General features: G+C 36.0%; 1 protein-coding gene across 2 annotated transcripts in view; it reads left to right on the plus strand.

Annotated features, from left to right (window-relative positions):
* GFM2 (GTP dependent ribosome recycling factor mitochondrial 2) overlaps positions 1 to 12386 on the plus strand; it is a 43299-nt gene that overhangs the window by 6033 nt on the left and 24880 nt on the right. Inside the window, exons 3-8 of one of the 2 annotated variants that reach the window (XM_072958507.1) lie at positions 823 to 907; positions 2847 to 2904; positions 3348 to 3445; positions 6807 to 6932; positions 7641 to 7729; positions 10975 to 11063. In XM_072958507.1, coding sequence (XP_072814608.1) covers positions 823 to 907; positions 2847 to 2904; positions 3348 to 3445; positions 6807 to 6932; positions 7641 to 7729; positions 10975 to 11063 — 545 coding nt within the window. The remainder of the gene's footprint in view (positions 1 to 822; positions 908 to 2846; positions 2905 to 3347; positions 3446 to 6806; positions 6933 to 7640; positions 7730 to 10974; positions 11064 to 12386) is intronic. The other variant, XM_072958508.1, reaches the window with a different exon arrangement.

Here is a 12386-nt window from a genome sequence, read left to right on the forward strand (position 1 = left end):
GTATGCATTCCGTGACATCATGAAAAGCAGATTGTGGCAGCCCAAAATCATTACATACTTTGCAAACAATTCCAGATATGTTGGCAGCCATTAAGTGTGTATCTAGTGGTCTAGGCATGGATTGTTGGAGAACATTTGATCTCTATGTGGGAACATTAGGAGAAGATACCTTGGGAACTTTAAAAGGTGCCAGTTCCTAGTTCACCCAACTTCTCCCACTTCCCCATCCTCCAGATGTTTTTAAAAAGCTTTCCAGGTGATTCTGCTTTGTAGCCACTGTTATAAAGGTAGGTGAAAACACCTAATGGCTTCAGAGTTTATGACCCCCCCACCAGCTCTTAACGGCCTTAAAGGAGAACTGAAGTATCCAGGGTGAGCGACCTTATTTAACCTTTCTAACTTTCTGGAACCTTCAGTCGTGATCCTCAAACTGTAGCTATCAGAATCACCTGGAGGGCTTGTTAAAACAGATTTTTTTCAATCCCATCCCTGGAGTTTCTGATTCTCTTATCTGCAGCAGGTCCTGAGAATTTGTCTTTCAAATAAGATTCCTGTGATGCTGATGCTGCAGGTCTATGAAAGTCATCATCTCAGGTCAGCTCAAAAGAGCAAATCAGTATTAATTTTATCCTTATTTTTTTTTCTGTAGTGTAATTTTGTGTTGTCACTTTGTAAAATAATTAGAGTTAAGAAATTTTAGGACTACTTTATGGAGATTCACAATATTTTGTCCTCTGACAAAGTAGAGTCATGATCTTAAAACTACTGTAATAAGTAATGCTAAAATAAAATTAATGTCAAGTTTCTTTTTCTTCTTACTAGAATACTTGTTGCTATAAAATAAGAGCGAGTCTAAAAAGATTAAAGCCACATGTGCCTCTTGGAAGAAATTACAGTTCCCTCCCAGGTACAAATGTTAGATTCTTTTCATTTTACTTAAACTGCTTGCTTGCTTTCTGCCTTCTCTCTGTCTCTGTCTCTCTCCCTCTCTCATTTCCAAGCATCTCCCTTATTTGGGGTCTCAGGCTCCCTTTTACTTCTTGGCTATTTCCTTGAGATTATGAGGAGTGTTCTGGTAGATGCCAGGAAGTGATACCAGTAGACTTATGCTCCTCAGCTGCTGGCTGTCTAATGAGCTGAACAAAGGGAAGGGTTGGTGGCTTGAGTAGCTGGCTCAAAGGTTTAGCAGGTGAGTCTACTTGTAGAGTGCTCTTGCTGTAAAATACTGATTGTCCTACTTCCTCTCTGGTTTTCATACCAGAAGTATTTTCTGTCAGTAGAGGTTTAACAGAATATTTATTTTGAGGGTTCTTAAGAGTAGTTTGGTTTACTATTTATTTAGGCTAGGTTAGGTTAGATAATATGGCTGTTAAAAGCCTGAAGGCTGAGAAAGTGACTACAGTTGCCCCTTGAACAGGTTTGAACTTCGAGGGTCCACTTATGTGCAGAATTTGTTCACTAAACATGTACTACACTACTACATGATCCATGGCTGGTTGAATCTGCCCGTGAGGAGCCTAGGATACAGAGGAGCTAGGTATGGGAGGGTGAGGTGTAAATTATACTCGGATTTTTGACTGCACGGGAGTGGGCACCCCTAACCCTTAAGTTGTTCGAAGGTCAATTGTACCCTGATTGTCCTTTATGTGTTTGAAGTAAACAAGCATATGGGAGGTCCACTGAAACTACAGTTGACCCTTGAATAATGAGGGGGTTATGGGTGCTGACCCCTCGAACAGTTGAAAGTCATGTGTAACTTTACAGTCAGCCCACAATAGCTGCAGTTCCACATGCACAGACTTAACCAGCTGCAGTAATACTGCGTAGTACTGTGAAATGCACGTATTGACTAAATCTTTGGGTTTAAGTGGACCCATGCAGTTCAGACCTGTGTTGTTCAAGGGTCACCTGTAGCTTCATTCTGTAGCTGTTCTTGTTACCATCTTTGTCATGTGAGAGTAATGAAGTAAAAATGCTCATTTGCTGTGTACCTTGTCCTTACAAGTGAATTTAGTGACCTGCATTATTGGTGTGTTCCTGGGTTTCTGTATTTTGCCCATGCAGATTTATCTGTAGCAGTACAGGTTATCTTTCAGTCTTCAAACTGCCATGCAGTTTTTAAAATATAATAGAAGCCTTCTTAATTTATTACAGAAATTTGGGTGAGCTGGTTTAAATAGCAGGAAGGTTAGATTAAATTTATAAGTGTAACTGCATTGTTGCATTAGTATTAATAAAGTATGGTAAGCATGAAGTAAGTCATTATGGACTTTATTCCAGAAATACTATTTGGCCTTTTAGAAATACTAGGTTATTATAGCTTCTGTTCAGTGATATCTCACAGGCTGTCTTTAAAAACATTGTGTCCAGGTATTACAAAAATTCATTATTAGCTGACATTTAGATCACTCTTAGCCCATCAGGCCTCAACAGTGTAGGTTTACAGGACTGTGCATTTTATATTTTTCTATGGTTCATTACCTTCTAGTGCCTCAAAGTTACTATTAGGAACATTAATTCTACTTCTGCAATTCTATTTATTATAGAATTCTATTTATATAGAATTGTAGAAGGTGGCAGAGATTGGGATAAATCTCTATTTTTCTAAGGATGTAATCTAGAAATTGATATTTAAAAACTTTGCCTTGTTTTATTGTCATCCATAGCCTTTTCTTTAAAGATTGCAAGAAAATAAATTTTAGGTAAATGAGAGTTTTACTTAGCTTGAATGTTACTTTAATTGGAATTACAGTATTTGCTTAGAATTATTTTAACTTGCTGCATTTGTAAGCTAAAGGAAAATTTCTTTAAATTTAACAATTCAATTTTAACACTCTTTCTATTAGGTTTAATAGGAAATGATATCAAATCCCTTCATTCCATCATCAATCCTCCCGTTGCTAAGTAAGTACTGTCGTTGTTACTGTCTTTTCCATAGGCTGCTGTGAAAGGTTACAAGTTTCTCTCCTAGGCTTAATTCAGCATTTAGTGAATGCTCTAATTTGTCTAACTTTCTGCCCTAGCTAATTATAAGTAGATATCGGTGTGTATCTTAAAAGCTTTTCTCTTGTCTGAATTCCGTGCTAAAAATTTTTAGTATAGCAACATCACATTTTTCATAGAAATAAATATAAGATATTCACAAGATTGTAGTTAGCTCTTTTGTTACTTAGATATTTTATCAGAGTAATGTGATAGTGATGCTTTCCATTTTTCTAGTTTTTATACCATTATATAAATTATAAAAATACTAACCAGCTTTGAAATTTGCATGGCATAGATATTTGGTTTTACAGTTTTAGTGATGTCCACCTTATAATACGTTTTTTTTTCCCCCTTTTAAACAGAATCCGTAATATTGGAATCATGGCTCATATAGATGCAGGCAAAACTACCACCACAGAAAGAATACTGTATTATTCTGGATACACAAGATCACTGGGAGGTTAGAATGGATTCCTCCTCTCCCCAACCCCCATTAAAAAAAAAATCATCAGAGAGTATTTTGATTAAGAAGTCAGTGTAGAGATCTTGAGTATGGTATGGAAGTACTGATGTCTGAACCACAAAATAAGGTTAAGGTAGTTGCAGTACTCACCAAAGGGTCTTTTTAGGTTCAACTAAACATTCAGATTCGTAAGACTATCTTGGGCTATAGTTGGCACTGGTCTATTCAGAAGGCTGAGACAGAAACCATAGCTTACCAGCAGACCAACAATAGATCTTATTCAGAAGTTCTTACAGCAGTCTACATAGCTATGTGGGGAATATCTTCTTTGGCCACTCAAAAGTGATAGCTTAGTTGCAAGCTAACAAGATTCATAGGAGCCACCCTAGCTTAGAAGACTTAATGTCCCATAGGGACGAATATCTCTTACTACAGCTTCATGGGCCATCTTCCAGGTTTCCCACAAGGGACCCTGTGCCATACTCGACTCAGGGAAGCCTGAAACTATGACTTTTCACCAGGTGGTATTTTTTTGGGTGGGGGGCATAATTTGGTTTATTTATTATTTATTTATTTTTTTAACAGAGGTACTGGGGATTGAACCTGGGACCTTGTACACACTAAAGATGCGCTCTACCACTGAGCTATACCCTCCCACTTCACCAGGTGTTTATAATTCATTTATAGTTCTTCCCAGGTCAGATGTAGTTTACCAATCAGAAATTATTTTTTCCATAAGGTATGTTGCCTAGCAATGTAATTTACATACTTGTTTTCTGGACTCTAGAAGAAAAGAGACAGAAAGTTAACCAGAGGTCAAATTGAGTATATTCACACTGGTTGCAACCATTCTCCCCAATTTTTTCATCTTGCAAAACCCAAACTGTATGCTCATTAAAATGTCATTGAGCCTTAACTCATAGTAATAGCAGTATTTACCTAAGTTTTGAATTTATTTTTTAATTATAGTATGCCAAAATTTATGACTCTTGACCAGGCATGCACATTTAATACCCACGTAGCTTTAAAAAATTTTTTTTATAAATAATAATGCCCTAGCTCCATTCTGAAAATTAAGATGCAGCTTGTTTGGGTATGGCCTGGACATCTGTATTTTTGTTATGTATTTTGAAACTCTCTATTTGACTTATACACATTTGTGATTGTTACATTTCTCTGATCAATCTTTTTGTCATTGTAGAGTGCCTTTCTTTAGCTGTGATAAAACAGTTTGTTTTGAAGTTTGAGATGGAGATCATCAGGTCCATAATACCAGAAGTGGGAATATCTTTTTCAAAAGCTCAACCGTGATTTTGAAATGCACTCTATTAAGAACTATTTCTCTACACCCTTGGAATTGGCGGAGACAATGTTTATAGAGGAGAAAACCACTCAGGATTAGAATCTTCATGAGGATGGGAACATAATTTCTCATAGAATTATTGCTGTGTAAATGGAAAACAGCAAAACTTTGAACTTTGTTAGGTGTCCTCTTTTGTGTCACAAATCTGATTAGAATCCTTCCCTCACATCCCCAGTTTGTATCCTTGAAGCAAGGATTCAGATTAGGTGGACCTAGGTAATTATCAAGTTTTTTTTAAATTGTTGTTAAAAAAATATGCACATAAAATCTACCATCTTAACCATTTCTAAGTGTACAGTTCAGTAGTGTCGAGTATATCCACACTGTTTGTAACCATTCTCCAGAACTTTTTCGTCTTGCAAAATCCAAACTTTTTCGTCTTGGAAAATCCAAACTATATACCCCATTTCCCCCTCTGCCCAGCCCCTGGAAACCACCCTTCTACTTTCTCTTTCTGTGACTCTGACCTCTCTACATACCTCATATAAGTGGAATCATACGGTATTTGTCTTTTTGTGACTGGCTTCTTTAACGCTTAGCATAATGTGCTCAAGGTTCATCCATATTGTGGCATGTGTCAGAATTTCCTTCTTTCTTAAAGCTGAATAATAATTCCATTGTATATATGTGTATGTGTGTATGTGTATATATATATATATATATATATATATATATATATATATATATATATATATATATATATAAAATATGTTTTGAGGTTCTTTTCTGGTTCAGGTCAGAGGCCTAGAAAATACCCAGATTGTGACAGAACTTGTTGATTCAAGGTTGAGTTTATGAGTGATATGTGTAAATTATAAAGAAGTAATAGGAAATAAAGATCTTTCTCTTTGTAAAAATTTTTATGAGTGTCTTAAAAACTTAGTGCCTTATTTAGAATTTTTGGTTAGTTATTTGGTCTTTGTCTTAATGATGTTTGTTTTCTTGGTTAGTTAAACTGTGAATAACTGGCAATACTAACACAGGTCTTTAATACTGATATTTGACGGATACATTATTCTCACTATTTTCCCCTCTGTGTAATAGCAATAGCAAGAAATACACACATACACACACAAACTTGATAATGGGTAAACTAGTTAGCATTTTAGAGGTTTAATGCTTATGTAAGTGGTGGTAGTATAAATCAATCATAACCTGGGTTCTTTAATTTTGATAGGTAAGAATCAGCTGTCATTTCTTTTACTGTGTAAATTTCATCAGAGTAAAATATATAAATCAGGATTTTACTGCAGAGTAATTTTGAGTGACCGTTTTGGTAGTCAGAATAAACTTTATCCCTAACTTTATGCTGTAGAAATTATACGAAGACTTAATTTGCATTTGTATAAGTAAATCCCTTTTGGTGGGAAAATTTAGTAATGAGAAAGATTTGTAAAAGATAATTTAACTTGGAAGGAATTTTTTCTTTACCTTGTTCCATGTAGCTACCATTTACTTATTTAATGAGCTAGGTACTTTACACATGTAGTCTCATTTCAATCTTATAACAGCCCAGCAAGGTTGGTTTTCTTAGCCTTATTTTACAAACAAGTTTAAATAACTTGATAAAGATCACAGAGAAGTAGGTGATACAAAGTTTGGATTTAAATTTGGCTTGTCCGTCCTCTTTATTGCACTACTCTGCCTCCTGTCTAGGGATCAGCTATAAGAAATGTCAGATAAAGAAGGGGTAATGAAAGTTAGACTGGGAAAAAATGGAAGAAGTATATGGTTCAGTGAAACTGAAATGTTTAAACAGAGTTTAATCTTACTTGTTACAGAAAAAAAATCTTTATGCAAAAATTACTAATCTGCTGAAAAAGCTTTTACTAGAATGAAGATTTATTTAAAGAAGGATTAAGGGCTTCAAATATTGAACCAAATATTTTATGAACAGTTTCTATTAAAGCAAATTAAACTATGTTGGATAGATATCAATACTAATAAATAACACTTGCTATCAAGCCTAACTATGTCATCTTTTTTCCTGGTTAGATGTTGATGATGGAGACACAGTGACAGATTTCATGGCTCAAGAGCGAGAACGAGGCATAACTATTCAATCAGCTGCTGTTACATTTGATTGGAAGGGGTATAGAATCAATCTAATTGATACACCAGGTATACTGCTGTTCTTGTAATGCAGAGGTGATGTGTCATTTGAGGTTTTTGTTTGTGTATGTGTGGGTTTTTTTTATTGTGGTAAGAAAAGTGTATCATAAAATTTACTATCTTAACCATTTTTAAGTGTACAGTTCAGTAGTGTTAAGTATGTTTATACTCTTGTGAAACAGATCTCCAGAACTTTTTCATTTTGCAGAACTGAAACTCTATCCGTGTTAAAAAACAACTCTTCTCTTCCCCTCCCCTGACCCCTGGTAACCGCTGTTCTGCTTTCTAGATCTGAGATTGACTACTTTAGATACCTCTTACAAGTAGAATCATACATTTTGTGTCCTTTTGTGATTGTCTTATTTCACTTAGCAAAGTTTTTCAAGGTTCATCCATGTTGTTGCATGTGAAAGGATTTCCTTCCTTTTAAAGGCTGCATAGTATTCCACGCATATATATAACACATTTTGTTTATATACAAAATTTTGTGTATATACCATTTATCCATTGGTGGATATTTGGGTTGTTTCTACCTCTTGGCCATTGTTAATAATGCTGTTATGAAAATGGGAGTATAAATATCTCTTTGAGATCATCTTTTCAATTCTTTTGGATATATACCTCAGAATGGGATTGCTGGATCATGTGGTGGTGGTAGTGGTGGTGGTGGTGGTTGTTTACAGATTTTAAGTGTTAGATTTCTCATCTTTGTTTTAGGTCATGTGGACTTTACTTTGGAGGTTGAGCGCTGCCTAAGAGTGTTGGATGGTGCCGTGGCTGTGTTTGATGCCTCTGCTGGTGTAGAGGTAAAAAATATTGCCAGAGTAAAGTGAAGATAGAACAGCATGATTTCACAAAAAGTAGAATGTATCAGATTGATTTAACTATAACCTTTTGGTAAGTTCATATAAATTGAACTAGGGTTAAAGGAAGTTGGAATTTAATATTGAGATATGACCTATATATGATCTCATCTGTTTCACAGTAAAAGGAAAGTTTACTTTTCTGTAGGAAGTATGAACGTTAGTTTTGATAACTCTGAAGAGCCTGAGATTGTACCTTACTTTCAAGCTAACAAATTAGTCTGTCATAGTTTTATGTATTCTGGCAGAAGACACGAGATTCCTGAGTCAGGGACAAAGGACTTTGTTTGTTAGTCCCTGAAATAGCAATATCCAGAGCACCAGCATTTCCTTGTGTTGGTTCCTCAAGCCCTAAGTCCCATAGGGTGACAAAGGGAAGTCAGGTGACAGCTGCGCATGCAGTGGAACCTTGTGCTTAGAGAATGGAAATATTTTATAATGGGTAGTAAGCATGCTTACTCTTTGCTCTGAAGGGAGACATTGTCTTCCAAGGTTGCAAGCCAACCTACCATTTGCTCTGGAGGGAGACACTGTCTCTGTCTTTCTAAGCTGTTCACTGTACAGACATCTTTGCAAAAAATAGTGCAGAATAAAGGCAGTCAGTGCCTCTCTAAACAAAACATGGAGAAATGCGAGTGAATCGTGAAGAATTTTCTCCCAAAACTTAATGTAAAGCTCCTTGGATAAATCCTGAAAATAGGTTCATAATAAATTTTTGCCACTGGGGTCAGCTATGCTCTCTTTAGCTGGTACCCCATTTGCCTTACAATCTCAAGATTGGCTTTAATATCCTCCCTCCCACCACCACACCCAAAACTTAGTTTGGAATGGATCATAGTGTTAAGCTATATCTGTATATTTTCTAAAGGAAAAATAAAGTATCTTCATAACCTTGGGTGATAGGTAACAGTTTCTCAAGACACAAGAAACATAAAGCAAAGTTGATTCATTGGACCTTATCAAAATTACATATTTGATACTGAAAAATAAAAAGGCAAGCCTTAGACTGTGAGAAAATATGTAGCATTAAATAAAATATATGAATATTAAATTTCCAGAGTGCAGTAACACTTGATTACGTAGAGAATATCACTGTCTTAGGAAGTATGTGCTAACATTTTCACAGAACATGTTTGTGATCAATCCAGTATATATGAAGAACTACATATCAATAATAAAAACTAACGCCCCAATTAAAAAGTACACAAAGGACTTGAATGAATAGATACTTCACCAAAGAAGACATGTGAGTGTCCAGTAAGCACATGACAGGATGCTCAGTCTCATTGGTCATTAGGGAAATGTAAATTAAAATTACAAAGAGAGGCTGTTTTATACCCATAAGAATGGCTAAAATTAAAAAGAATGATGGCAAATCTTGGTTGAGGATGTAGAGTAAGTGAAACTCTTAGATATTGTTGGTGGAACTGTAAAATACTATAACCACTTTGGAAGACTATTTGGCAGTTTCTTATAAATATACACTTGTTCTATAACCCAGCAGTTCTACTCTTCTGTTTTTATCCAAATAAATGAAAACATTTACCTACCAGAGATTTGTGCGCAATGTTTATAGCAGCTAAATTCTTAATTGCCTCAAACTAGAAATAGCCCAAGTGCACATCCAGATGTGGATAGAAAAACTGGTACATTTGTGTAAAGGAACTTAACAATAAAAATGAATGAATCAGTATACCCAACAACATGAATGAATGTCAGAAACGTTATGTTGAGTGAAAGAAGCCATACCATTTACATGAAGTTCAAAAATTGGCAGAATCTATGGTGACAAATCAAAAGAGGTTGCCATGGTTGTGTGGGATATAAGAAAAATCTATCATGTTGTGTATGTTCTGTCTCTTGATTGGGGTAATAGTTATCACCAGTATGTAGATTTATAAAAATTTATTGAGCTGTACACTTAAAATCTGTACAGTTGACCCTTGAGCAAGATGGGTTTGAACTTTGTGGGTCCACTTATACATGGATTTTTTTCACTAAGTACAGACTACTGAACTACTTAATCCATTGTTGGTTGAATCCACGGATGCAGAACTGCAGATGGGAAGGGCCGCTTGTAAAGTTTTAAGAGGATTTTTGAGTTTGCAGGAATTGGTACCCCTAACCCTTGTGCTGTATTTTATCATATAAGTATATTTTACCCACTAAAACAAATTATGGGGGGAGGATGTAGCTCAGTGGTAGAGTACGTGCATGCATGAGGTCTTAGGCTCAATCCCCAGTGCCTCCATTGAAAAATAAATTAATAAACGTAATTACCTCCCCCCTGCGAACCTCCCCCTGGAAAATGACAAACTGGCTTCTATTTTAACTAATGTCAGCACATGAGGCTTTTGATGCTCTACTTCTGGGCTCTTGGACTCCACTAGTCACACTATTTATATTTAACATGTATAGAAAGTGGAATTAAAAGAGGCTAAATAGAAAAGCATATGAGGATTGCAACTTAGCAATACAGATATTGGCTTCTTTTTTACCCTTAAATCCTCTTCAGTTTACATGAACATCCAAATATTCACAGTACAAATACCTGATTTTTATCACAATAGTATCTTTATAATACCCTCTTTTCTGTTCCTGTCTGAATTAAGGCAAAAGTCCATATTTCACAGAGCAGAAAACTGATTAGTTCAGTATTGTGAGACGTGTACTAGGTGAGGTGAAGCCAAACAAAAAGTAGGTCTTCTAATAAATCCCCCAAAATATTAACAGTGGTCATATCCCGGTGTGGAATTACAGATGATTTTAATCTCTTGCTTGTGCAGTTCTCTATTGTACAAATGTTCTATAGTGTACATCAATTACTTGTTCTGTCAATTCACTTTTGAAAAATTTAAAGAAAAAGTAGGTCTTCTAGTTCTTTGTTAAGTCCCATTTCTGTGTCTCCTAGTACATCACAGTTGTTAATTCCCTTTGTGTTGTGTCCGAGTTCACCTAAAGTATTATTCTCAGTTTGAAGCACAATCTTCAGTCATACTTGATCACATTCTTAGCTGTTTTAACCTGATAGTGTAAGAGTGGGTCTAGAGGTATATGTGCAGTGACACTAACTCTGTGCTAGAACAGGGCCCAATTCCATGTTGTAGAGCCTTAGATTTGCTTGTTCGATGTGTAGTAACCTAGTTATTTTTGTTTAATGTGTGTTTTTTTCCTTATCTTTGCTTCAGGCACAAACTCTCACAGTGTGGAGGCAAGCTGATAAACACAAGATACCTCGAATCTGTTTTTTAAACAAGATGGACAAAATTGGAGCAAGGTATTTAAAGTCTGTTTCTTTGGCTCATCAAAGTAAGAATGCAGTTTGAGCTTTTTTTTTTTTTAACTTTTTTTTAACATTTTTTTAATCGAGTTACAGTCATTTTACAATGTATCAAATTCCAGTGTAGAGCACAATTTTTCAGTTATGCGTGAACATACATATATTCATTGTCACATTTTTTTTCGCTGTGCAGTTTGAGCTTTTAATGGACTATAACTTAAATTTAGAAATAGTATTCCCTATAGAGGATAAATATTCCATGGACTCCCAGTTCAATCCTTTTTTAGAAAAATTTCAGAGCCGCTAACTCATAGCTTAAGTACCAACCTGTGGGATTAAAGAGAGCTGATAGATGATTGATCATTCTGATTCTGATGTAGAGAGGCTATGTCCTAGTTTCTAGGGTCCTGACAGTGATGTCTTGCTGATTCCACTGGTTTTATTTAGAGCGGTATGGTATAGCCCTTATATTGATGAACATTACAGTGCTCCCTGTCATTGCCAAAGGTAGAGGGGTTGCCTCAGAGAACAGTGTTCTTCCTTGTCCCCTGATTTTCTTTAGCTACTAGGTAAAATACTCTCAACAAAAGGAAACTAGGAGAGGAGAAGATGTTTTGAAACCTACGGGTAGGACAAAAGTTAATGCTGAGACGTAGTCATAATACTCCAGACTTATAGAGTGATATTCCAAAATGGATATGCTATCTGAGAGCAGAATTCAGAAAATCAATAGTGTATGAAGGATTTGGAGAAAATGTGAAAGGGCGAAAATTAAGAATACAAAGGATTGTGGGGAAATGTGATAGGGAGAGATCCTAGTCTGTGATATGAGAGTGGCCATGGGAAAACATAAACTATGCCTCTCCTAATACCACACTGTGTGCTTTGTGTTTCTGTAACTCTCTGCAGTAATTCTAAGGCTACTGGCTTAAAGGACTTTTGATTAGTAGAAGCATAGCACCCTTACAATGTGCTAGGCTAAGTTTCTGACACTTTTCTGTTTGGAGTTCCTTGAGGTAGATGGAAGTACTACCTGTACTGACTGACAGCACCTATGTTGATGGGGAGGGAGGTTCTCAAAGGCTGGTTTGAGAACTAGGCTGGTTCTCAAAGACAGAACCGGAATGGTCTGCATATGTATATGAATCAGCGCATGTGCCAAGATGGCATGGGGGTCCGTAGGTAGCCAACTCTAGTATTAGCACAGAAATGAACAATGTAGCATGTGAGATTACGAATGTCTAAGATAAAAGTGTAGAAAAATTAGTCAGACTGGCCTTTGGAAGAAAGTGGGTAGCCATGTGTGATAACAAATGTAGT

The sequence above is a fragment of the Vicugna pacos genome, chromosome 3 (assembly GCF_048564905.1).
Source record: "Vicugna pacos chromosome 3, VicPac4, whole genome shotgun sequence".
In the NCBI taxonomy this organism is placed as follows: domain Eukaryota; kingdom Metazoa; phylum Chordata; class Mammalia; order Artiodactyla; family Camelidae; genus Vicugna; species Vicugna pacos.